Source organism: Salmo trutta, chromosome 15 (assembly GCF_901001165.1).
Source record: "Salmo trutta chromosome 15, fSalTru1.1, whole genome shotgun sequence".
Classification (NCBI taxonomy): Eukaryota; Metazoa; Chordata; class Actinopteri; order Salmoniformes; family Salmonidae; genus Salmo; species Salmo trutta.
Window position 1 is genome coordinate 62,756,200 of NC_042971.1, and position 27,251 is coordinate 62,783,450.

Here is a 27,251-nt window from a genome sequence, read left to right on the forward strand (position 1 = left end):
GTTTCTAATATCTGGTGTGTTTCTAATGTCTGGTTTGTTTCTAATGTCTGGTGTGTTCTAATATCTGGTGTGTTTCTATGTTTGATGTATTTCTAATATCTGTGTTGTGTTCTATATCGGTTGTTTCTGTCTGGTGTGTTTCTAATATCTGGTGTGTTTTCTGTCTGGTGTGTTTCTAATCTGGTGGTTTCTAATATCTGGTGTGTTTCTAATGTCTTGTTGTTTCTAGTATTGGGGTGTTTCTGTCTGGTGTGTTTCAATATCTGGTGTGTTTCTAATATCTGGTGTGTTTCTAATATCTGGTGTGTTTTTAATGTCTGGTGTTGTTCTAATATCTGGTTTGTTTGTAATATCTGGTGTGTTTCTTATATATGGTGTGTTTCTAATATCTGGTGTGTTCCTAATATCTGGTGTGTTTCTAATGTCTGGTGTATTTCTAATGTCTGGTGTGTTTCTAATGTCTGGTGTGTTTCTAATATCTGGTGTGTTTCTAATATCTGGTGTGTTTCTAATGTCTGGTGTGTTTTTAATATCTGGTATGTTTCTAATATCTGGTGTGTTTCTGTCTGGTGTGTTTCTAATATCTGGTGTGTTACTAATATCTGGTGTGTTTCTGTCTGGTGTGTTTCTAATATCTGGTGTGTTTCTAATATCTGGTGTGTTTCTAATGTCTGGTGTGTTTGTAATATCTGGTGTGTTTCTAATGTCTGGTGTGTTTCTAATGTCTGGTGTGTTTCTAATGTCTGGTGTGTTTCTAATGTCTGGTGTGTTTCTAATGTCTGGTGTATTTCTAATGTCTGGTGTGTTTCTGCCTGGTGTGTTTCTAATATCTGGTGTGTTTCTAATATCTGGTGTGTTTCTAATGTCTGGTGTAGTTATAATTTCTGGTATGTTTCTAATGTCTGGTGTGTTTCTAATATCTGGTGTGTTTTAATATCTGGTGTGTTTTTAATATCTGGTGTGTTTGTAATATCTGGTGTGTTTTCTAATGTCTGGTGTGTTTGTAATATCTGGTGTGTTTCTAATATCTGGTGTGTTTCTAATGTCTGGTGTGTTTCTAATGTCTGGTGTGTTTCTAATATCTGGTGTGTTTCTAATATCTGGTGTGTTTCTAATGTCTGGTGTGTTTCTAATGTCTGGTGTGTTTCTAATGTCTGGTGTGTTTCTAATGTCTGGTGTGTTTCTAATATCTGGTGTGTTTCTAATATCTGGTGTGTTTCTAATGTCTGGTGTATTTCTAATGTCTGGTGTGTTTCTAATATCTGGTGTGTTTCTAATATCTGGTGTGTTTCTAATGTCTGGTGTCTTTCTGTCTGGTGTGTTTCTGTCTGGTGTGTTTCTAATATCTTGTGTGTTTCTAATGTCTGGTGTGTTTCTGTCTGGTCTGTTCTAATATCTGGTGTGTTTCTAATGTCTGGCGTATTTCTATCTTCTGTTGTGTTTCTGTCTTGTGTGTTTCTAATTGATGGTGTGTTTCTGTTTGGTGTGTTTCTAATTGATGGTGTGTTTTCTGTTTGGTGTGTTTCTAATATCTAGTGTGTTTCTAATGTCTGGTTTGTTTCTAATGTCTGGTGTGTTTTCTAATCTGGTGTTTTCTATGTTTGATGTATTTCTAATATCTGGTGTGTTTCTAATATCTGGTGTGTTTCTGTCTGGTGTGTTTCTAATATCTGGTGTGTTTCTGTCTGGTGTGTTTGTAATATCTGGTGTATTTCTAATATCTGGTGTGTTTCTAATGTCTTGTGTGTTTCTAGTATTTGGTGTGTTTCTGTCTGGTGTGTTTCTAATATCTGGTGTGTTTCTAATATCTGGTGTGTTTCTAATATCTGGTGTGTTTTTAATGTCTGGTTGTTTCTAATATCTGGTTTGTTTCTAATTCTGGTGTGTTCTTATATATGGTGTGTTTCTAATATCGGGTGTGTTCCTAATATCTGGTGTGTTTCTAATGTCTGGTGTGTTTCTAATGTCTGGTGTGTTTCTAATGTCTGGTGTGTTTCTAATATCTGGTGTGTTTCTAATATCTGGTGTGTTTCTAATGTCTGGTGTGTTTCTTTCTGGTGTGTTTCTAATATCTTGTGTGTTTCTAATGTCTGGTGTTTTTCTAATATCTGGTGTGTTTCTAATGTCTGGTGTTTCTGTTTGGTGTGTTTCTGTCTGGTGTGTTTCTAATATCTGGTGTGTTTCTAATATCTGGTGTATTTCTAACGTCTGTTGTGTTTCTGTCTGGTGTGTTTTCTAATTGATGGGTGTTTGTCTGTTTGGTGTGTTTCTAATTGATGGTGTGTTTCTGTTTGGTGTGTTTCTAATTTCTGGTGTGTTTCTAATGTCTGGTTTGTTTCTAATGTCTGGTGTGTTTCTAATGTCTGGTGTGTTTCTAATGTCTGGTGTGTTTCTGTCTGGTGTGTTTCTAATATCTGGTGTGTTTCTGATGTCTGGTGTGTTTCTGTCTGGTGTGTTTGTAATATCTGGTGTGTTTCTTTCTGGTGTGTTTCTAATGTCTGGTGTGTTTCTAATATCTGGGGTGTTTTTAATGTCTGGTGTGTTTCTAATATCTGGTGTGTTTATAATATCTGGTTTCTTTCTTTCTGGTGTGTTTCTAATATCTGGTTTGTTTCTTTCTGGTGTGTTTCTAAAATCTGGTGTGTTTCTAATATCTGGTGTGTTTCTAATATCTGGTGTGTTTCTAATATCTGGTGTGTTTCTAATGTCTGGTGTGTTTCTAATATCTGGTGTGTTTCTATCTGGTGTGTTTCTAATATCTGGTGTGTTTCTAATATCTGGTGTGTTTCTAATGTCTAGTGTATTTCTGTCTGGTGTGTTTCTACTATCTGGTGTGTTACTAATATCTGGTGTGTTTCTGTCTGGTGTGTTTCTAATGTCTGGTTTGCTTCAAATATCTGGTGTGTTTCTAATGTCTGGTGTGTTTTTAATATCTGGTATATTTCTAATATCTGGTGTGTTTCTAATGTCTAGTGTATTTCTGTCTGGTGTGTTTCTACTATCTGGTGTGTTACTAATATCTGGTGTGTTTCTGTCTGGTGTGTTTCTAATATCTGGTGTGTTTCTAATATCTGGTGTATTTCTAACGTCTGTTGTGTTTCTGTCTGGTGTGTTTCTAATTGATGGTGTGTTTCTGTTTGGTGTGTTTCTAATTGATGGTGTGTTTCTGTTTGGTGTGTTTCTAATATCTGGTGTGTTTCTAATGTCTGGTTTGTTTCTAATGTCTGGTGTGTTTCTAATGTCTGGTGTGTTTCTGTCTGGTGTGTTTCTAATATCTGGTGTGTTTCTGATGTCTGGTGTGTTTCTGTCTGGTGTGTTTGTAATATCTGGTGTGTTTCTTTCTGGTGTGTTTCTAATGTCTGGTGTGTTTCTAATATCTGGTGTTTTTTTAATGTCTGGTGTGTTTCTAATATCTGGTGTGTTTATAATATCTGGTTTCTTTCTTTCTGGTGTGTTTCTAATATCTGGTTTGTTTCTTTCTGGTGTGTTTCTAAAATCTGGTGTGTTTCTAATATCTGGTGTGTTTCTAATATCTGGTGTGTTTCTAATATCTGGTGTGTTTCTATCTGGTGTGTTTCTAATATCTGGTGTGTTTCTAATATCTGGGTGTTTCTAATGTCTAGTGTATTTCTGTCTGGTGTGTTTCTACTATCTGGTGTGTTACTAATATCTGGTGTGTTTCTGTCTGGTGTGTTTCTAATGTCTGGTTTGCTTCTATCTGGTGTGTTTCTAATGTCTGGTGTGTTTTTAATATCTGGTATATTTCTAATATCTGGTGTGTTTCTAATGTCTGGTGTGTTTTTAATATCTGGTATGTTTCTAATATCTGGTGTGTTTCTGTCTGGTGTGTTTCTTACTATCTGGCTGCTAGTTACTAACTATCTGGTGTGTTCTGTCTGGTGTGTTTCTAATGTCTGGGTTTTTCTAATATCTGGTGGTTTCTAATGTCTGAGTGTGTTCTGTTTGGTGGCTGTTTCTGTTTGGTGTGTTTCTAATATCTGGTGTGTTTCTAATATCTGGTGTGTTTCTAATGTCTGGTGTGTTTCTAATTGATGGTGTGTTTCTGTTTGGTGTGTTTCTAATTGATGGTGTTTTTCTGTTTGGTGTGTTTCTAATTTCTGGTGTGTTTCTAATGTCTGGTTTGTTTCTAATGTTGGTGTGTTCTAATGTCTGGTGTGTTTCTGTTGTGTGTGTTTCTAATATCTGGTGTGTTTCTGATGTCTGGTGTGTTTCTGTCTGGTGTGTTTGTAATATCTGGTGTGTTTCTTTCTGGTGTGTTTCTAATGTCTGGTGTGTTTCTAATATCTGGTGTGTTTTTAATGTCTGGTGTGTTTCTAATATCTGGTGTGTTTATAATATCTGGTTTCTTTCTTTCTGGTGTGTTTCTAATATCTGGTTTTGTTTTCTTTCTGGTTGTGGTTTCTAAATCTGGTTGTGTTTCTAATATCTGGTGTGTTTCTAATATCTGGTGTGTTTCTAATATCTGGTGTGGTTTCTAATGTCTGGTGTGTTTTCTAATATCTGGTGTGTTTCTATCTGGTGTGTTTCTAATATCTGGTGTGTTTCTAATATCTGGTGTGTTTCTAATGTCTAGTGTATTTCTGTCTGGTGTGTTTCTACTATCTGGTGTGTTACTAATATCTGGTGTGTTTCTGTCTGGTGTGTTTCTAATGTCTGGTTTGCTTCTAATATCTGGTGTGTTTCTAATGTCTGGTGTGTTTTTAATATCTGGTATATTTCTAATATCTGGTGTGTTTCTAATGTCTGGTGTGTTTTTAATATCTGGTATGTTTCTAATATCTGGTGTGTTTCTGTCTGGTGTGTTTTCTAATATCTGGTGTGTTACTAATATCTGGTGTGTTTTCTGTCTGGTGTGTTTTCTAATATCTGGTGTGTTCTAATATCTGGTGTATTTCTAACGTCCTGTTGTGTTTCTGTCTGGTGTGTTTCTAATTGATGGTGTGTTTCTGTTTGGTGTGTTTCTAATTGATGGGTGTTTCTGTTTGGGGTGTTTCTAATATCATGGTGTGTTCTAATGTCTGGTTTGTTTCTAATGTCTGGTGTGTTTCTAATGTCTGGTGTGTTTCTGTCTGGTGTGTTTCTAATATCTGGTGTGTTTCTGATGTCTGGTGTGTTTCTGTCTGGTGTGTTTATGTAAATCTGTGTGTTCTTTCTGGTGTGTTTTCTAATGTCTGGTGTGTTTCTAATATCTGGTGTTTTTTTAATGTCTGGTGTGTTTATAATATCTGGTGTGTTTTATAATATCTGGTTCTTTCTTTCTGGTGTGTTTTCTAATATCTGGTTGTTTCTTTTCTGGTGTGTTTCCTAAAATCTGGTGTGTTTCTAATATCTGGGTGCTTCTAATATATGGTGTGTTTCTAAATTCTGGTGTGTTTCTGTCTGGTGTGTTTCTAATATCTGGTTGTGTTTCTAATATCTGGTGTGTTTCTAATGTCTAGTGTATTTCTGTCTGGTGTGTTTCTACTATCTGGTGTGTTACTAATATCTGGTGTGTTTCTGTCTGGTGTGTTTCTAATGTCTGGTTTGCTTCTAATATCTGGTGTGTTTCTAATGTCTGGTGTGTTTTTTAATATCTGGTATATTTCTAATATCTGGTGTGTTTCTAATGTCTGGTGTGTTTTTAATATCTGGTATGTTTCTAATATCTGGTGTGTTTCTGTCTGGTGTGTTTCTACTATCTGGTGTGTTACTAATATCTGGTGTGTTTCTGTCTGGTGTGTTTCTAATGTCTGGTGTTTTTCTAATATCTGGTGTGTTTCTAATATCTGGTGTGTTTCTAATGACTGGGGTGTTTGTAATATCTGGTGTGTTTCTAATGTCTGGTGTGTTTGTAATATCTGGTGTGTTTCTAATGTCTGGTGTGTTTCTAATGTCTGGAGCCTTCCCTGTAGCTCAGTTGGTAGAGCATGGTGTTTGCAACACCAGGGTTGTGGGTTCCCACGGGGGGCCAGCACAGAGAAAAAAAAATGTTTGAAATGTATGCATTCACTACTGTAAGTCGCTCTGGATAGGAGCGTCTGCTAAATGACGTAAATGTAAATGTAAATGTGGTGTGTTTCTAATATCTGGTGTATTTCTAATGTCTGGTGTATTTCTAATGTCTGGTGTGTTTCTAATGTCTGGTGTGTTTCTAATATCTGGTGTGTTTCTAATGTCTGGTGTCTTTCTGTCTGGTGTGTTTCTGTCTGGTGTGTTTCTAATATCTTGTGTGATTCTAATGTCTGGTGTTTTTCTAATATCTGGTGTGTTTCTAATGTCTGGTGTGTTTCTGTCTGGTCTGTTCTAATATCTGGTGTGTTTCTAATGTCTGGTGTGTTTCTGTTTGGTGTGTTTCTGTCTGGTGTGTTTCTAATATCTGGTGTGTTTCTAATATCTGGCGTATTTCTATCGTCTGTTGTGTTTCTGTCTGGTGTGTTTCCAATTGATGGTGTGTTTCTGTTTGGTGTGTTTCTAATTGATGGTGTGTTTCTGTTTGGTGTGTTTCTAATATCTGGTGTGTTTCTAATGTCTGGTTTGTTTCTAATGTCTGGTGTGTTTCTAATATCTGGTGTGTTTCTATGTTTGATGTATTTCTAATATCTGGTGTGTTTCTAATATCTGGTGTGTTTCTGTCTGGTGTGTTTCTAATATCTGGTGTGTTTCTGTCTGGTGTGTTTCTAATATCTGGTGTGTTTCTAATATCTGGTGTGTTTCTAATGTCTTGTGTGTTTCTAGTATTTGGTGTGTTTCTGTCTGGTGTGTTTCTAATATCTGGTGTGTTTCTAATATCTGGTGTGTTTCTAATATCTGGTGTGTTTTTAATGTCTGGTGTGTTTCTAATATCTGGTTTGTTTCTAATATCTGGTGTGTTTCTTATATATGGTGTGTTTCTAATATCTGGTGTGTTCCTAATATCTGGTGTGTTTCTAATGTCTGGTGTATTTCTAATGTCTGGTGTGTTTCTAATGTCTGGTGTGTTTTCTAATATCTGGTGTGTTTCTAATATCTGGTGTGTTTCTAATGTCTGGTGTGTTTCTGTCTGGTGTGTTTCTAATATCTTGTGTGTTTCTAATGTCTGGTGTTTTTCTAATATCTGGTGTGTTTCTAATGTCTGGTGTGTTTCTGTTTGGTGTGTTTCTGTCTGGTGTGTTTCTAATATCTGGTGTGTTTCTAATATCTGGTGTATTTCTAACGTCTGTTGTGTTTCTGTCTGGTGTGTTTCTAATTGATGGTGTGTTTCTGTTTGGTGTGTTTCTAATTGATGGTGTGTTTCTGTTTGGTGTGTTTCTAATATCTGGTGTGTTTCTAATGTCTGGTTTGTTTCTAATGTCTGGTGTGTTTCTAATGTCTGGTGTGTTTCTGTCTGGTATGTTTCTAATATCTGGTGTGTTTCTGATGTCTGGTGTGTTTCCGTCTGGTGTGTTTGTAATATCTGGTGTGTTTCTTTCTGGTGTGTTTCTAATGTCTGGTGTGTTTCTAATATCTGGTGTTTTTTTAATGTCTGGTGTGTTTCTAATATCTGGTGTGTTTATAATATCTGGTTTCTTTCTTTCTGGTGTGTTTCTAATATCTGGTTTGTTTCTTTCTGGTGTGTTTCTAAAATCTGGTGTGTTTCTAATATCTGGTGTGTTTCTAATATCTGGTGTGTTTCTAATGTCTGGTGTGTTTCTAATATCTGGTGTGTTTCTATCTGGTGTGTTTCTAATATCTGGTGTGTTTCTAATATCTGGTGTGTTTCTAATGTCTAGTGTATTTCTGTCTGGTGTGTTTCTACTATCTGGTGTGTTACTAATATCTGGTGTGTTTCTGTCTGGTGTGTTTCTAATGTCTGGTTTGCTTCTAATATCTGGTGTGTTTCTAATGTCTGGTGTGTTTTTAATATCTGGTATATTTCTAATATCTGGTGTGTTTCTAATGTCTGGTGTGTTTTTAATATCTGGTATGTTTCTAATATCTGGTGTGTTTCTGTCTGGTGTGTTTCTACTATCTGGTGTGTTACTAATATCTGGTGTGTTTCTGTCTGGTGTGTTTCTAATGTCTGGTGTTTTTCTAATATCTGGTGTGTTTCTAATATCTGGTGTGTTTCTAATGTCTGGTGTGTTTGTAATATCTGGTGTGTTTCTAATGTCTGGTGTGTTTCTAATGTCTGGAGCCTTCCCTGTAGCTCAGTTGGTAGAGCATGGTGTTTGCAACACCAGGGTTGTGGGTTCCCACGGGGGGCCAGCACAGAGAAAAAAAATGTTTGAAATGTATGCATTCACTACTGTAAGTCGCTCTGGATAGGAGCGTCTGCTAAATGACGTAAATGTAAATGTAAATGTGGTGTGTTTCTAATATCTGGTGTGTTTCTAATATCTGGTGTGTTTCTAATGTCTGGTGTGTTTCTAATGTCTGGTGTGTTTCTAATGTCTGGTGTGTTTCTAATGTCTGGTGTGTTTCTAATATCTGGTGTGTTTCTAATATCTGGTGTGTTTCTAATGTCTGGTGTATTTCTAATGTCTGGTGTGTTTCTGTCTGGTGTGTTTCTAATATCTGGTGTGTTTCTAATATCTGGTGTGTTTCTAATATCTGGTGTGTTTCTAATGTCTGGTGTATTTCTAATATCTGGTGTGTTTCTAATGTCTGGTGTATTTCTAATGTCTGGTGTGTTTCTAATGTCTGGTGTGTTTCTAATATCTGCTGTGTTTCTATCTGGTGTGTTTCTAATATCTGGTGTGTTTCTAATATCTGGTGTGTTTCTAATGTCTGGTGTCTTTCTGTCTGGTGTGTTTCTGTCTGGTGTGTTTCTAATATCTTGTGTGTTTCTAATGTCTGGTGTTTTTCTAATATCTGGTGTTTTTCTAATGGCTGGTGTGTTTCTGTCTGGTGTCTTTCTGTCTGGTGTGTTTCTGTCTGGTGTGTTTCTAATATCTGGTGTGTTTCTAATGTCTGGTATGTTTCTGTTTGGTGTGTTTCTGTCTGGTGTGTTTCTAATATCTGTTGTGTTTCTAATATCTGGTGTATTTCTAACGTCTGTTGTGTTTCTGTCTGGTGTGTTTCTAATTGATGGTGTGTTTCTGTCTGGTGTGTTTCTGTTTGGTGTGTTTCTAATATCTGGTGTGTTTCTGTTTGGTGTGTTTCTATTGTCTGTTGTGTTTCTGTCTGGTGTGTTTCTGTCTGGTGTGTTTCTAATTGATGGTGTGTTTCTGTTTGGTGTGTTTCTAATGTCTTTGTGTTTTTTTGCTCTGTCCCTCAGAGATTACACCGAGCTATGAACGCATCTTTCCACGACGATAAACTGCAGACTGTCGCCAAGATGGAAAAAAGGTAACCAATCATTGAGGTGCCATAAGGAAGCAAGTTGACAGACCGCTGATTGATTGACTTGAGAAAACTTTTGATTTAATGTGCCAGTTTGACAGCGTGTTTCACTTGTTTTTTAATCACATTTTAGCTAATTGAATTGTCAGTGATGACAGTAGTGACGGGATGATGGGTGACACCCTGCTAACTGGCTGTGGATCATGTCTGCATCAGATCAGTGCCGTTTAAGATGAGGGATTAGAATAATTTTTCATGAGAATGGCCTTATTCTTATTACAGCGTATTGGATGACTGTCATCCCAGCTCAATGTAACATTAATAGGTTGAGGCTACTACATGATACTCTAATTTTCCCTACACCCATCATGAGGTTTCAATAACGTAGCCTATGAATGAACATTTCCAGCGTAGGTGCACACAGGTCGAGAGACAAATTTGAGGTGACAGACAGTGACACGTGAACAGACAGTGACTCATTCAATACCACCTCGTGCCTGCATCTAGCTGATGTAAGGTATAATTATTAATCCAACAGTTGCAAACGATAGTTTCTATTGAACAAATTCAGGTACGTTTATCCACGTTTTGTTCCATTTGCTTCCGTTTAAGAAACATTTTTTAAACAGAATCAGTGGAATGAATACACCCCTGATCATGCGTAAACACTTTCATAGCAGCCACGTTGTATTCCTTTTGGCATCTATGCGCTCTACTCCTCTCACCTATTCCCTTCGTCTGTGGACTTCAATGCACAGCACATCAGCTGTATGTGACCAGGCGAAAAATCCTTTTCAAGCCAAACAACTACACACAGCCTACATCGTTGTCACCATATTAGCTAAAGTAATGTCATAGTTAGCATAGCTTATAAAACAAACATGTTAATAAACCCACTAAAATCATGCAGTAACATTACATTTGTATAGTCAGTAAGCACTGACACACCGGTGGCAATACATTTGTAAAACCAAAAGCTTACCTTGACTTGGAAGAATTCCAGTGTTGTGTTGGATAGTCCTAACATTGGTGATGATGTCAGATATTGTAAATTCCATTTATATGCAGATGACACAGTGATGTACTCTATTGCTCCAACAGCGGACCAAGCTTTAATGCAGTTGGAGTCTGATTTTAGGATACTACAGGGGTCTCTTTTACAGCTTAAACTTGTTTTAAACGCTAAGAAAACAAATGTTGTGTTTTTTTCTAGGTCTAAACTCTCAGTTAGAAACACTTTGTAATCACTAGCTTGGATGGTACTCAAATCAAACAGGTCTCTGCATATAAATATTTAGGGGTATGGTTAGATGATAGGCTTTCTTTTAAAAAACATGTTACTGAATTGGGAAAAAAGCTCAAATTCAAGATAGGGTTCCTTTACAGAAACAGGGCTTGTCTGCTCTTTGCAAATAGAAAACAAATTGTGCAGGCTACTTTTATGTCCGTTTTAGATTATGGTGATATTATCTATATGCATGCATCGGCAAACACATTAAAACCACTGGATGCTATTTACCATTGTGCACTCAGGTTTATCACGGGTGATAGTTACAAAACTCATCACTGTATCCTTTATCAACATGTGGGTTGGGCCTCTCTATCTGTGAGGCGAGAGCAACATGCTCTCTTGTTTATTTATAAAGCGCTTCTTTTAAAACTACCTCCATATATATCATCATTAATTTCCACTAGATATACAAATTTTAAAACCAGATCACAGATGTGGATTACATTAGAGACTCCTGCGGTCTCCACAGAGTTGGGTAGGACTGCCTTTAGTTCCTTTGCGCCTTATTTATGAAACAAACTGCAGATCCAACTTAAGTTAGACACTCTGGTGTCCCTTGCCCATTTTAAAAATGTTATGGAGGATCAATATGATGTTATCTGTTGAGCTGAATATCAGGAGTGAGTCAAAGAACTACACTTCCCAGAGTGCACCAGCAGCAGCAAACTGGCTGCTTGTCACCTGATCACCTGATCAATCATTTTCACTTATTTGGAGCACCTGTGAAGGCATGGAGGGCGTCAGTCATTCAGAAGAACAAACTTCAGAGGGAAAACTCCAAGTTCACTCACAGGTTCAGTCCAAAGACGCCAATGGTAAAAGGCTTAAATGATTAATTCATATTAGTTATTTAGAATGTTATTTAAATGTTTAAACTAATTTAAGTTCATTAAAATGTTTAATTAAGATGGTAACTTTTTGTTCTGTCTTTAAAGGTTTACAAACTAATTTACTGGCTAATTTACTGGCTAATTTACTGGCTAATTTACTGGCTAATTTACTGGCTAAATTACTGGACAGACCAACCAACTGAAGGCAAACTAAAAATAAAAAAGATTGAGTTGGAAAATTGAGTTGTCCCTGTGTCCTTTGGATGGTGAACAAGAGGAGGACTTGACAGTTGTAAACCACGCGGAGCGGCCTGGCCCTGAGGATAAACGGCTTCAGATCCAGAAATAAGCTGTTGACGCAGAAGAAGTCAAGATGGCGGAAGATGTCCTGGGGAAGTCGGTCCAGCAGCTCAAAAAGGAGAGGACCACTGCAAAAAGCAGCTTCACCAGACAAGCCAACTTCATTTCAAGAGGAGCAAGCAGCATGCTTCAAGTGGAGTTAAAGGAGGAATTTGCTAAGCTTTCAGATTGTTTCAGAAAGATGCTCGATGCCAACGATGACTATAGGATTGGACTGGAGGCTGACATGACTGAGGATGAGGAACCAGGTCTTAATGAACAGCAAGAGGCTGACATTGATAGATCTGTAAATGAAGGTGAAACAAAGTTGGCGGAAATAAGAGACATTGTTCAAACAAACCTGTGGTCGAGGTATGGAAGGAGTGAACTTCTTGTGGCAATCCTGGAAGCAGAAAAAGCCAATGATAAAGCGGCTTATGTACCAGTGGAAAGTGCCAATTTAGAGGGCTATGAAGTGCACCTCGCTCTCTTGGACAAGAGGATAAAAGAGGCCATCTCAGCAATGTCATCATGGGAGCGATGGATCCCTGTAGAATTAAAAGACGAATTAGATGGAAGAGTCAAGGACGTAAGAGCATTCTACTACAGGCTTGAGTCAAGGAGACCTGAATTTGCCACTGCACGGACGACCAATGAGCGAGGCACAGGAGTGAAACTACTACACCAACCGGCAACATCCACACCAATAGTGAGAATCAAGCCAATCTCTCTACCTATCTTCAATGGAAGCAGGAGAGAATATCACAGATGGAGGAAAGACTGGGAAAGCCTGCAACAGCAGGGAGAGCCATCCGGATCAACTGAAGTTAAGAAGATTCAACTCCTGGAGAGTGTGGATGACAAAATCTCAAAAGACCTCAGACTTTCAACCTACACCACTGCCGATGACATGTTCAGAGTGCTGGAGAACAGGTATGGCAACAAGTCAACCATCATAGTGGAAATCCTGGAAGAGCTGGAGAAGATGCCACATGTGAAAGGGAACCAACCAAGAAAGGTCATTGATCTCATACAGTCAGTGGAGAAGGCTCTAGCAGATCTCACAGAGTTAGGAAACTCTGGAGCCATAAATAACCCACTGGTAATTAGATCCATTGAAAGCAAGTTGCCTGACTTCATTAAAAGAGACTGGGTTATGTTCATGGTTGAACCCAGAAACGATGTCACATCAGACAACCACTTTGTCATGCTCTTGAAGTTCCTGAAAAGTCAAGAAGGAATACTGGAGAGACTCGAACAGCTCAGAACTGAGGAGAAGGTGGAAAAATCGGATCGTTTGGACAAGAAGTATGACAGAAAGATTGCCTCAACAAAAACCACAAGGAAAGAAGAGCTTGATGAGGTATGTGGTGTATGTGGTGATAGTGGGCACAAAAACAAGATCTTCTTCTGTAGAAAGTTCAAAAGACTTAAGCTACCTGAAAAGAAAACTGTATTAAGAAAGCTGGGAGCATGCAGAAAATGTCTCGGATGCCATGATGAAGATGGATACTGCAGAGACACTTTCCTATGCAGAAACAAAGACTGTAAAAGGGAAGGTGGTGCACCAGACCACCATTTTTTCCTCTGCCCAAAAGGAGAAGTCAAAAGAGGGGAAGAGAGAAAGAGTGGAAGAGACGGCAAAGGTGAAAGCAAGCTAACAGAGGAACAAGAGAAGCTCTTGTCTGAACTTTCCCAGGAAATGGCAGATCGATGCAGAAAGGCTTTCACCAACACCAACAAAACCGCAGTGACACTCGATGCTTCAGGCCAGTCTGAGCTACTGCAGAGAAATGGGCTCACTGAACTTCCTGTCATCATGATGTTGATGCAAGTCACGGCGAACGCAGGGCAGAAGATTGGGACTTTAATTGACCTTGCTTCAGACACAAACTACATTACCCATAAGGCTGCTGAAAGACTGAGGTTAAGACATGAGAAGATAACTTTAGTTGTTCATGGGGTTGGTGGTATGACCATGAAAGTGAATACACTAAGGTATCTCCTCAAAGTCAGAGTCAAGACACCTAAAGGGACAGAGAGAGCTCATGAAATGGTCTGCTACGGCTTGGATGAAATCGCCAGAGTGCATCAAGTAATTGAACCTGAGAAGTTGAAAAAATTCTTCCCAGAAGTCAAACTTACAGAATTGGAAAGGCCAGAAGAGGTCGAACTTCTCATTAGCCACCGAGAGGGAAGACTCGCTCCCCAGAGGGTAAAAATCATGGGAGACCTCGTCTTGTGGGAGGGTCCATTGGGGAAAACAGTGGGTGGAGCACATCCCGACTTATTTGAAGAAGTGGAGGTTGCACTATATGAGTCCAAAACACACTTTGCTCGCTCCATGAGGACAGCAGCTGTCAAATATCAAGAAATCACAAGTCCAACAACTGACACAGTCCAGCTACAGCAGGAGGATGTGACTCTGACCAAATTTACAGCTGCCAGTAACCGTGAGTTCCTTGAGTGGTGGCACTGGGACAGCATCGGAGCTGCATGTGAGCCAAGATGTGGAGGATGCCGCTGTGGAAACTGTCCACCGGGAGGAAAAGAAATGACCCTGGCAGAGGAGAGGGAACTGGAGATCATTAAAGGAGGCCTCACCTACGAGAAGGGGGATGCTCACACACCGGCTCCACATTGGGATGCAAAGTATCCTTGGACGGTAGATCCAGCCTCTCTCCCGAATAACAAAAGTGCAGTCCAGGCTTGTTTCTTAAGGATGGAAAAACAACTAAGCAGAGAGCCAGACTGGAAAGTCGCATATGCTACCCAAATCCATGAAATGGTCGAGCGAGGCGCAGCCATAAAACTCACCAACAAAATCATGGACGAGTGGAATGGACCAGTGTGGTACGTAAGCCACCTGGTGGCACCAAACCCTCATTCGGTAACAACACCGGTTCGTATTGTATGGAATAGTAGCCAGAAATACAAAGGCGTGAGTATGAATGATCTTCTTCTGAAGGGACCAGACGTTCTCAACCCTATAAGAGCTGTCTTGCTGAGGTTCAGAGAGGGGACGTATGCATCTCTAGGAGACATCAAAAAGATGTACAACTCTGTATGGCTGGAGGAGCGTGAGATGCATCTTCACAGGTTCCTCTGGAGGGACAGCCCAGTTGAAGAGATAAGTGAATATGCAATAACCAGAGTCAACATTGGGGACAGACCTGCTGGTTGCATTGCTCAGTTGGCTATGAGGGAAACAGCACGCCTGCCCAACTTTTTTCACTTGGAGGATGAGCGCAGAGTCATTGAAGAGGACAGTTATGTGGATGACCTCTTAACCTCCCAAAATGACCTGGATAAACTTGACAAAATCACAGCAAATGTAGAAGAGATCTTGAAAGCTGGAGGGTTCTTCCTCAAACCATGGGTCCGGTCAGGGCAAAGTGGGAGGCAAGGAATGGAGGTGGAGGGTCTATCAAAGGCACAAAGCAAAACCTTAATTCTTCCAAATCAAATGAGGGACGAAGACAACAAAGCCTTGTGTATCGGCTACCGAATGGATGAAGACAAGCTCTACATGTTAACCTCAGTTAACTTTTCAAAAAGGAAAAAGAAGATGAGAGTTGGGAAAAATCTTCTCAAGGAGGAGGTGAGAACTGAGACACCTAACCCACTGACTAGGAGGGCCCTCTTAAGCCAAGTGGCTGGACTGTACAACCCAATTGGCTTAGTTACACCTGCCAAACAGAAGGGAGCAATTCTTGTTCGAAAAGCATTCCAAGAGGGAGGGGGTGGAAAACTAACCCAAGAAACCTGGGACCAACCTCTCTCAGAAAGCCTCAGGGAAGAAGCCATCCAGCTTTTTGAAGAATATGTGCAGCTTGGAGAGGTGAAATTCCACAGGAGCCTCACACCAGCTGGCTGGGAAGGGAAACCGTGGGGCATCACATTCTCTGATGGAAGTGATAAAACCTATGGAGCTGTGATGTACTTAAGATGGGAGACAAGTCAAGGCACTAAAGTTAGACTTGTTGAATCAAAAGCCAAGCTGACACCCCTGGATCAGAAGGGAGATGCTGTAAAAGCTGAGATCTGTGGTGCTGTCTTCGCAGCCAGGATCAGGAAGTATGTGGAAAAGCATGCTCGAATGAAGATCGAGAGATGGTTCCATCTACTTGACAGTCAAACGGTCTTGGGGGCCATTCAAAGAGTCAGTTATGGGTACAAAACATTCTTTGCAAACAGAGTGGGTGAAATCCAGAAGGCTGGACAAATGCAAGACTGGTGGTGGATCCGTGGGGATCTAAACATAGCTGACATCATAACAAGAGGGGGTGCTCCTGAAGATTTGAAGGAGAATTCCACATGGCAAGAGGGACCAGAGTTCCTAAAGTGGCCAGTGGAGGAGTGGCCTATAAAATCAGCTGGAGAGGTTGCAGCTCATGCCAGGGAGAGTGTAAACAAGCTCCAGAGGAAGGCATTCTCAGGTGCATTGACAAGAGCTGAAGCGAGAAGTAGTCAGCAGAAAGAAGACCTACAAGGCACTCAGGAAAGTCCAAAGAGTGAATCTCAAGAGGGAATACCTGTGGTGAACCCAACTCTTCTTAGAAGGAAGCCCACTGGTTGGGTTAAAGATCTTGTGGAAGTAAGAAGATTCAGTATCCTGTCCAAACTGGTGAGAGTCGTTGCCTGGGTTTGTCTAGCAGCAAAACAGGCAAAGAGGGAGGTAAGATCACCCAAGCAAGCTGTGCCGACTGTCAAAGAACATGAAGATGCACTCAAAGACCTTTTTCTCGCAGCTCAAGAAGGTACAGATTTTTCAGAGACAACTCTAAGCAGACTGACAGTGTACAAAGATGTGAAGTCTGGGCTGCTAGTTTGTGGAGGCAGAATTCAGACATTCAACGAAGATAAGACAGCAGTGCCAGTTTTACCCTTTGACGCATGGGTGTCTACACTGCTGGCACAAGAATCCCACAAAGCAAATCACGAGGGAGTGGCAGGAACCCTTCTCCGGATGAGGAAGAAAGCCTGGGTAATAAAAGGCCGTAGACTTGCCAAGAAAATGGTTGACAGCTGTGTGGTCTGCAGGAAAAACAAGGCAAAACAGTGTCAACAAATCATGGCTGACCTGCCTCTAGAACGAACAGGCCCAGCTGCACCTTTTGAATTCACCACCATGGACCTGTTCGGCCCTTATGAAGTGAAAGATGAGGTCAAGAAGAGAACTAGACTCAAAGTATGGGGAATAGTCTTCTGCTGCATGGCTTCCCGAGCCATACACACTGAAGTGGTGAGTGACATGTCATCTGAAGGATTCCTGCTAGCCTATCAAAGGTTCACTTCACTGAGAGGACACCCCAGGAAACTCTGGTCAGACCCTGGCACAAACTTTGTGGGAGCCAAACCCGCACTTCAAAAATTCTTTAACCATCAAAATAAGTCTGAACTTGAAGACACAGCTGCCAAGCATGGTACAGAATGGTCATGGAAGATCCACCCTGCAGACTCTCCCCATAGGAATGGTGCCGCAGAGGCAGCTGTCAAAGTAGTGAAGCGGGCGTTGAGCAACCTTGGTGGAGATGGTGGTTTTACGTGGGGAGAATTCCAAACTTTTCTCTTCATGGCAGCCAATCTTGCTAATGAGAGACCCATCGATGCAAGAACTCAAAGCAGAGAAGACTGTGTAGAGTACATCACCCCGAATTCTCTGCTTTTAGGACGTACCAATCCAAAGGGAGACCCTGGAGATTTCCAGTTTGATGGCTACCCTTACAAAAGACTTAAACATATTCAAGCAGAGGTAAGCCGTTTCTGGAAGAAGTGGAGCCAATTGGCTGGACCTAATCTGTTCATAAGGAACAAATGGCACACCAAAAAGAGAAATGTTGCTGTTGGAGATGTGGTCTGGTTGGCTGACCAAAACGCGCTAAGAGGACAGTACAAGCTGGCTAGAGTGGTCGGTGTCAATGCTGACAGCAAAGGCATCGTTAGAGATGTGCTTGTGAAGACTTTTCCTAGCTATCCTGTTCACATCACAAAGTCAAACAGCAAAAAAGGACCCACAAGAGCAAACGGTGAAAGAACGAAGAGGCTTCAAACCAAAATCCCAGGTACAATTCTTCATAGAGATGTCAGACGCCTTGTCATTCTACTACCCATTGAAGAACAAACAGAGGTGTGAAGGGCTTGTGACCTCTCTGGATTTGAAACAAACCAGGAGCTCAAGTGGGAGGTGTTGAGCTGAATATCAGGAGTGAGTCAAAGAACTACACTTCCCAGAGTGCACCAGCAGCAGCAAACTGGCTGCTTGTCACCTGATCACCTGATCAATCATTTTCACTTATTTGGAGCACCTGTGAAGGCATGGAGGGCGTCAGTCATTCAGAAGAACAAACTTCAGAGGGAAAACTCCAAGTTCACTCACAGGTTCAGTCCAAAGACGCCAATGGTAAAAGGCTTAAATGATTAATTCATATTAGTTATTTAGAATGTTATTTAAATGTTTAAACTAATTTAAGTTCATTAAAATGTTTAATTAAGATGGTAACTTTTTGTTCTGTCTTTAAAGGTTTACAAACTAATTTACTGGCTAATTTACTGGCTAATTTACTGGCTAATTTACTGGCTAATTTACTGGCTAAATTACTGGACAGACCAACCAACTGAAGGCAAACTAAAAATAAAAAAGATTGAGTTGGAAAATTGAGTTGTCCCTGTGTCCTTTGGATGGTGAACAAGAGGAGGACTTGACATTATCTGTGATTGTTTCTGTTGAATTGTGTCTTTGTTTTGTATGTTTGAAATGTTCTTGTCTGTATGCCTAAAACTGTATATGTCAACATGTTTACACAGGGCACAGCCGTAAAAGAGATCCAGGTCTCAGTCTGTTTTCCCTGTTAAAATAAAGATAAAAAAAAAAAAAAAAAGTCCTAGCCAGCTAGCTAGCATCCGTCTGTTGGAGCTGGGTGTTTCAGAAGGCTAAACTAGCTAGATGCTAGATTACTAGCTAATTAAGTGAAACTATTTCTATCTTGCTTCTCCTTCATTTTGGAATAAATAATTTTTTAAAACTGTCTTTCTCTTTCTTTGAGTCAAATATTCACCACATTTTATGCACTGCGGTGCTAGCTAACTGTAGCTTATGCTTTCAGTACTAGATTAATTTTCTGATCCTTTGATTTGGTAGGCAACATGTCAGTTCATGCTGCAAGAGTTCAGATAGGCTGGAGGACGTCCTCAAGAAGTTGGCATAATTACTGTGTAAGTCTATGGAATGGGGTAAGATCCATGAGCCTCCTAGGTTTTGTATTGAAGTCAATGTACCCAGAGGAGGACGGAAGCTAGCTGTCCTCCGGCTACACCATGGTGCTACCCTACAGAGTGCTGTTGAGGCTACTGTAGACCTTCATTGCAAAATAGTGTGTTTTATTTGGTGACATGTGATTATAATTAGTATTGTTTTATCTAAAGTAGTACACTATAGGCCCTGGTCTAAAGTAGTACACTATAGGGAATACAGTGCCATTTGTGATGCAAATCAACGTCCCTAAAGATGTGTTTTTGTTCGACCCCCAAAGGTGCAACGTGGGTAACAACCACCACCAACAACAGGAGCAGCCATGTGTACCATGGAACAGCTCAGAGTCCAACTGCAACTGCAACAGAAAGAAGCAGCGTCCTCAGGAGTCCCATCTGGAGTACCCCCCTTGTGACTGCCCTCTTCTTCCTCCTCAGGTAGGCCACCTCAAGCGCAGAAAAATAAGGGACTACTTTTTGGCCAGGGGGAGTCTTGTTGGGAAATTGTACATTTTTTAAACCCCTGTAGGAACCATTTCCTGTATTCTACAGCCTTATTACATACAGTTACAGGCAATACCAGTAGATAGGATGTAGTCAGAATTGATGTATCAAATCAGAGGGTAATTTCTAAAACTTCTCATATGTTATTTATGTTTTGATTTGTGCCATTTGATTGGGTGAAAGTGTCTAAATTTCTCTTATTTTCTCCTCTTCCTCCTCAGGTGAAGAGCCCCCTACAGGTCACCTCTAACGGGAGGACAGACCTGGTCCAGGTGGGTCTAAAAACCAAGACCAACCCCATGCTGCAGGAGTTGTCAGAGCTGGAGACACACATTACCATCATCAAACAGCAGCTGCACATCGCCATGAAGAAGAAGAGGGAGCTGGAGCAGTACCAGAAGACACACAACATGACAGAGTAATTACGCTATAGAAAAAGGTACCAAGTCAATAGCGCGAGTGAAGACATTACAAGCTGGTGAGTGAGGCTATGAAGCTAAGTCTGTCACAACTGGTACCAGCAGACACAAGATATCTGAATAGAGGCTGGAGCTACTAGCAGACACACAACATCCCTGAATAGAGGCTGAAGATACCAGCAGACACAACATCCCTGAATAGAGGCTGGAGCTACTAGAAGACACACAACACCCCTGAATAGAGGCTGGAGATACCAGCAGACACACAACACCCCTGAATAGAGGCTGGAGCTACTAGCAGACACAACATCCCTGAATAGAGGCTGGAGCTACCAGCAGACACAACATCCCTGAATAGAGGCTGGAGCTACTAGCAGACACACAACATCCCTGAATAGAGGCTGGAGCTACTAGCAGACACACAACATCCCTGAATAGAGGCTGGAGCTACTAGCAGACACACAACATCCCTAAGTAGAGACTGGAGCTACTAGCAGACACACAACACCCCTAAGTAGAGGCTGGAGCCATACCGGAGTTGAGGACTAGACATAAGACACACAGGAACACTGAGGCTGGAGGAGTACCACAACAAAACTAAACCCTGATATCCCTGAGTCCGAGAGCAGCACATGGGACTAGCAGGAGGACAACAGCCCGAGACCCAGATACCAGCAGGACTAACCCCAGGCCCAGAGCCCCAAAGCAAACCACCACGGCTGCTCCCTGAGCCCTGGGGCCCTGGAACACTGTCTGCTCTCCACCTCCAATCTCCAAGATCTCTCTGATGAGTTAACCAGAAGGACACTATCTGCACCCAAAGCCTTGGAACCTGATCTCTGTTCTGGATGGAACCTGATCCCTGTCCTGGATGGAACCTGATCCCTGTCCTGGATGGAACCTGATCGCTGTCCTGGATGGAACCTGATCTCTGTCCTGGATGGAACCTGATCCCTGTCCTGGATGGAACCTGATCCCTGTCCTGGATGGAACCTGATCCCTGTCCTGGATGGAACCTGATCCCTGTCCTGGATGGAACCTGATCTCTGTCCTGGATGGAACCTGATCCCTGTCCTGGATGGAACCTGATCCCTGTCCTGGATGGAACCTGATCCCTGTCCTGGATGGAACCTGATCCCTGTCCTGGATGGAACCTGATCCCTGTCCTGGATGGAACCTGATCCCTGTCCTGGATGGAACCTGATCCCTGTCCTGGATGGAACCTGATCCCTGTCCTGGATGAATTATTTCATTATTCACTGAACTAAAATATAAACACAACATGCAACAATTTCAACGATTTTACTGAGTTACAGTACATATAAAGAAATGTGTCAATTTAAATTAATTCATTAGGTCCTAATCTATGGATTTCACATGACTGGGAATACAGATCTGCATCTGTTGGTCTCAGATACCTTAAAAAAAGGGGCTGTGGATCAGAAAACCAGTCAGTATCTGGGGTGACAGCCATTTGCCTCATGCAGCGCGACACATCTCCTTCACATAGAGTTGATCAGGCTGTTGATTGTGGCCTGTGGAATGTTGTCCCACGTTTCTTCAATGGCTGTGCGAAGTTGCTGGATATTGGTGGGAACTGGAAACACTCTGTCGTACACATCGATCCAGAGCACCCCAAACATGCTCAACAGGTGACATGTCTGATGAGTATGCAGGCCATGGAAGAACTGGGACATTTTCAGCTTCCAGAAATTGTGTGCAGATCCTTGTGATGAGGTAATGAACGGCACGAAAATGGGCCTCATGATCTCGTCACGATATTTCTCGACATTCAAATGGCCATCGATAAAATGCAATTGTGTTCGTTGTCCGTAGTTTATGCCTGCCCCAATATCACAACCCCACCGCCAACATGGCACCACTCTCTTTACAACGTTGACAACAGCAAACCGCTCGCCAGACGACCCAGAGTCCCACACGACACCATCTGCCCGTAGAGGTGAAACCGGGATTCATCCATGAAGTACCCATTTTCGCCAGTGGCCTTCGAAGGAAGTCGGTTACGACGCCGAACTGCAGTCAGGTCAAGACCCCTGGTGAGGACAACGAGCACGTAGATGAGCTTCCCTGAGACGGTTTCTGTTTGTGCAGATATCTTTGGTTGTGCAGTTTAATCAGATGTCTGGGTGGCTGGTCTCAGACAATCCCGCAGGTGAAGAAGCCGGATGTGGAGGTCCTGGGCTGGCGTGGTTACACGTGGTCTGCGGTTGTGAGGCCGGTTGGACATACTGCCAAATTCTCTAAAACAATGGACGCAGCTTATGGTAGAGAAATTAACATTAAATTCTCTGGCAACAGCTCTGGTGGACATTCCTGCAATCAGCATGCAAATTGCACTCTCCCTCAAAACTTGAGACATCTGTGTCATTGTGTGACAAAACTGCACATTTTAGAGTGGCCTTTTATTGGCCCCCAGCACAAACTGCACCTACTGTATGCAATGATCATGCTGTTTAATCAGCTTCTTGATATGCAACACCTGTCGGGTGGTGGATTATCTTGGCAAAGGAGAAATGCTCATTATTAACAGGGATGTAAACACACTTGTGCACAACATTTGAGAGAAATCAGCTTTTTTGTGCACATGGACATTTTCTGGGGGATCATTTATTTCAGCTCATTAAACATGGGACCAACACTTGTACATGTTGTGTTTATATTTTTGTTGTTCCTCTCTCCTCACATAATATTGGACATCTTGTTTAATACAGAATAAGTACCTGAGACCTAATGTGGAGAGAGAAGGGGACCTAGGGAATGATGGTACAATATGACAATACAACAGACCTTTTCCTCATGAAGCTACGGTTTGCTTATATTTGTGAATGAGACCATGGGAACCCACCCTATTCTAACATGGGGGGTGGGTTTAGGGAGACAGAGAGTGACTGTGCCACAGAGGAGGTGTGTCTGGCGGTGATGAGCGTGCAGTAGAGGTGTCAGGGTCCTGCGTCCCAAATGGCACCCTATTCCCTATATAGACACACTACTTTTGACCAGAACTATGGACCCTGGTCAAAAGTAGTGCACTAAAAAAAGGTAACAGGGAGCCATTTTGGAACGCAGACAGGGGTGGGTGAATATTTGGAGCGCGCTGTAGAGGTGTCAGAATGATCTATGATAGCTGAAGCAGAAACAGAAGCGGTCCCTCTCTCCCTCTGAATGCTGAGTACCATTGACCCTGATGGATGTCTAAACACAGGTTTGTGTCCCATATGACACCCTATTCCCTATATAGTGCACTACCTTCGACCAGATATATAGGGAATAGGGTTTGGTCAAAAGTAGTGCACTACAGGGAATAGGGTGCCATTTGGGATGCATGTCTAAATACTCTGGTCTGTTTGGTTCCCCTTACAGCACAGATGTTCGGTTCTGCTCTGTTCCATTCTGTTCTGCTATGTTCTGCTGTGTTCTGTTCTGGTCTGCTCTGTTCTGGTCTGCTCTGTTCTGTTCTGTTCTGCTATGTTCTGCTGTGTTCTGTTCTGTTCTGTTCTGCTCCGTTCTGTTCTGCTCCGTTCTGTTCTGTTCTGTTCTGTTCTGTTCTGTTCTGTTCTGCTGTGTTCTGTTCTGTTCTGTTCTGCTGTGTTCTGTTCTGCTCTGTTCTGTTCTGCTCTGTTCTGTTCTGCTCTGCTCTGTTCTGTTCTGTTCTGTTCTGCTGTGTTCTGTTCTGCTCTGTTCTGTTCTGTTCTGTTCTGCTGTGTTCTGTTCTGCTCTGTTCTGTTCTGTTCTGTTCTGCTCCGTTCTGTTCTGTTCTGTTCTGTTCTGTTCTGCTCCGTTCTGTTCTGTTCTGCTCTGTTCTGCTCTGCTCCGTTCTGTTCTGCTCTGTTCTGTTCTGTTCTGCTCCGTTCTGTTCTGTTCTGTTCTGCTCTGTTCTGTTCTGTTCTGCTCCGTTCTGTTCTGTTCTGTTCTGCTCTGTTCTGCTCTGTTCTGTTCTGCTCCGTTCTGTTCTGTTCTGCTCTGTTCTGTTCTGTTCTGCTCTGTTCTGTTCTGTTCTGTTCTGCTCTGTTCTGCTCTGTTCTGTTCTGTTCTGCTCTGTTCTGCTCTGCTCCGTTCTGTTCTGCTCCGTTCTGTTCTGCTCTGTTCTGTTCTGCTCCGTTCTGTTCTGCTCTGCTCTGCTCCGTTCTGTTCTGTTCTGCTCTGTTCTGTTCTGTTCTGCTCCGTTCTGTTCTGTTCTGCTCTGTTCTGTTCTGCTCCGTTCTGTTCTGTTCTGCTCTGTTCTGCTCTGTTCTGCTCCGTTCTGTTCTGCTCTGCTCTGCTCCGTTCTGTTCTGTTCTGCTCCGTTCTGTTCTGCTCGGCTCTGCTCCGTTCTGTTCTGTTCTGTTCTGCTCCGTTCTGTTCTGCTCCGTTCTGTTCTGCTCTGCTCTGCTCCGTTCTGTTCTGCTCCGTTCTGTTCTGCTCTGCTCCGTTCTGTTCTGCTCTGTTCTGTTCTGTTCTGCTCTGTTCTGTTCTGCTCTGCTCCGTTCTGTTCTTCTCCGTTCTGTTCTGTTCTGCTCTGTTCTGTTCTGTTCTGCTCCGTTCTGTTCTGCTCCGTTCTGTTCTGCTCTGCTCCGTTCTGTTCTGCTCTGCTCTGTTCTGTTCTGTTCTGCTCTGTTCTGCTCTGTTATGTTCTGTTCTGTTCTGTTCTGCTCTGTTCTGTTCTGTTCTGCTCCGTTCTGTTCTGTTCTGTTCTGTTCTGCTCTGTTCTGTTCTGTTCTGCTCCGTTCTGTTCTGCTCTGTTCTGCTCTGTTCTGCTCTGTTCTGCTCTGCTCTGTTCTGTTCTGCTCTGTTCTGTTCTGCTCTGCTCTGCTCCGTTCTGTTCTGCTCTGTTCTGCTCTGCTCCGTTCTGTTCTGCTCCGTTCTGTTCTGCTCTGTTCTGTTCTGCTCCGTTCTGTTCTGCTCTGCTCTGCTCCGTTCTGTTCTGTTCTGCTCTGTTCTGTTCTGTTCTGCTCCGTTCTGTTCTGTTCTGCTCTGTTCTGTTCTGCTCCGTTCTGTTCTGTTCTGCTCTGTTCTGCTCTGTTCTGCTCCGTTCTGTTCTGCTCTGCTCTGCTCCGTTCTGTTCTGTTCTGCTCCGTTCTGTTCTGCTCGGCTCTGCTCCGTTCTGTTCTGTTCTGTTCTGCTCCGTTCTGTTCTGCTCCGTTCTGTTCTGCTCTGCTCTGCTCCGTTCTGTTCTGCTCCGTTCTGTTCTGCTCCGTTCTGTTCTGCTCTGCTCCGTTCTGTTCTGTTCTGTTCTGCTCTGTTCTGTTCTGCTCTGCTCCGTTCTGTTCTTCTCCGTTCTGTTCTGCTCTGTTCTGTTCTGTTCTGCTCCGTTCTGTTCTGCTCCGTTCTGTTCTGCTCTGCTCCGTTCTGTTCTGCTCTGCTCTGTTCTGTTCTGTTCTGCTCTGTTCTGTTCTGCTCCGTTATGTTCTGTTCTGTTCTGTTCTGCTCTGTTCTGTTCTGCTCCGTTCTGTTCTGTTCTGTTCTGTTCTGCTCTGTTCTGTTCTGTTCTGCTCCGTTCTGTTCTGCTCTGTTCTGCTCTGTTCTGCTCTGTTCTGCTCTGCTCTGTTCTGTTCTGCTCTGTTCTGTTCTGCTCTGCTCTGCTCCGTTCTGTTCTGCTCTGTTCTGTTCTGCTCCGTTCTGTTCTGCTCTGTTCTGCTCCATTCTGTTCTGCTCCGTTCTGCTCTGTTCTGTTCTGCTCTGCTCTGTTCTGTTCTGTTCTGTTCTGCTCCGTTCTGTTCTGTTCTGCTCTGTTCTGTTCTGTTCTGTTCTGCTCTGTTCTGTTCTGTTCTGTTCTGCTCTGTTCTGCTCTGTTCTGCTCTGTTCTGCTCTGCTCTGCTCTGTTCTGTTCTGTTCTGCTCTGTTCTGTTCTGCTCCGTTCTGTTCTGCTCTGTTCTGCTCCATTCTGTTCTGCTCCGTTCTGCTCTGTTCTGTTCTGCTCTGCTCTGCTCTGCTCCGTTCTGTTTTGTTCTGTTCTGCTCTGTTATGCTCTGTTCTGTTCTGCTCTGTTCTGCTCTGTTCTGTTCTGCTCTGCTCCGTTCTGTTCTGTTCTGTTCTGCTCTGTTCTGTTCTGTTCTGCTGTGTTCTCAGTCAGGATGATAATGAGGAGGAGTTGTTTTATGGATGATGGGTTTGGGTGTTTTCTATTTATAAATATTTATAAATAGAAAACGATCTCGCAGACGGAGGCCATCATTTATTTAATGTGATACTGTTTATCTGAACTTCATCTCATCAATTCAACGATCTCAAAAAATCACATTTCTATGCAAATCAGTTCTTGTCAAACTGAGAGTTCAAAAGATAAAACGTTCTGGAAGTATGATATCTCACAGTGGGGACGGATGTTGTATTAAACTCCTGGCAATGATATCTCACAGTGGGGACGGATGTTGTATTAAACTCCTGGCAATGATATCTCACAGTGGGGACGGATGTTGTATTAAACTCCTGGCAATGATATCTCACAGTGGGGACGGATGTTGTATTAAACTCCTGATAATGATATCTCACAGTGGGGACGGATGTTGTATTAAACTCCTGATAATGATATCTCACAGTGGGGACGGATGTTGTATTAAACTCCTGGCAATGATATCTCACAGTGGGGACGGATGTTGTATTAAACTCCTGGCAATGATATCTCACAGTGGGGACGGATGTTGTATTAAACTCCTGATCATGATATCTCACAGTGGGGACGGATGTTGTGTTGTATTAAACTCCTGATAATGATATCTCACAGTGGGGACGGATGTTGTATTAAACTCCTGGCAATGATATCTCACAGTGGGGACGGATGTTGTATTAAACTCCTGGCAATGATATCTCACAATGGGGACGGATGTTGTATTAAACTCCTGGCAATGATATCTCACAGTGGGGAAGGATGTTGTATTAAACTCCTGGCAATGATATCTCACAGTGGGGACGGATGTTGTATTAAACTCCTGGCAATGATATCTCACAGTGGGGACGGATGTTGTATTAAACTCCTGGCAATGATATCTCACAGTGGGGACGGATGTTGTATTAAACTCCTGATCATGATATCTCACAGTGGGGACGGATGTTGTGTTGTATTGAACTCCTGATAATGATATCTCACAGTGGGCACGGATGTTGTATTAAACTCCTGATAATGATATCTCACAGTGGGGACGGATGTTGTGTTGTATTAAACTCCTGATAATGATATCTCACAGTGGGGACGGATGTTGTATTAAACTCCTGATAATGATATCTCACAGTGGGGACGGATGTTGTATTAAACTCCTGATAATGATATCTCACAGTGGGGACGGATGTTGTATTAAACTCCTGGCAATGATATCTCACAGT

The 27,251-nt window shown here is 42.1% G+C and overlaps 1 protein-coding gene across 1 annotated transcript in view; it reads left to right on the plus strand.

The window, feature by feature from the left end:
- Nucleotides 1-20,003, plus strand: part of grin3a (glutamate receptor, ionotropic, N-methyl-D-aspartate 3A) — a 141,054-nt gene extending 121,051 nt beyond the window's left edge. Inside the window, exons 9-11 of the mRNA XM_029692449.1 lie at nt 9,236-9,306; nt 19,293-19,449; nt 19,737-20,003. Of these exons, the coding sequence (XP_029548309.1) occupies nt 9,236-9,306; nt 19,293-19,449; nt 19,737-19,937 (429 nt within the window). The 3' untranslated portion in view covers nt 19,938-20,003. The remainder of the gene's footprint in view (nt 1-9,235; nt 9,307-19,292; nt 19,450-19,736) is intronic.
- The last annotated feature ends 7,248 nt before the right edge of the window (nt 20,004-27,251 follow it).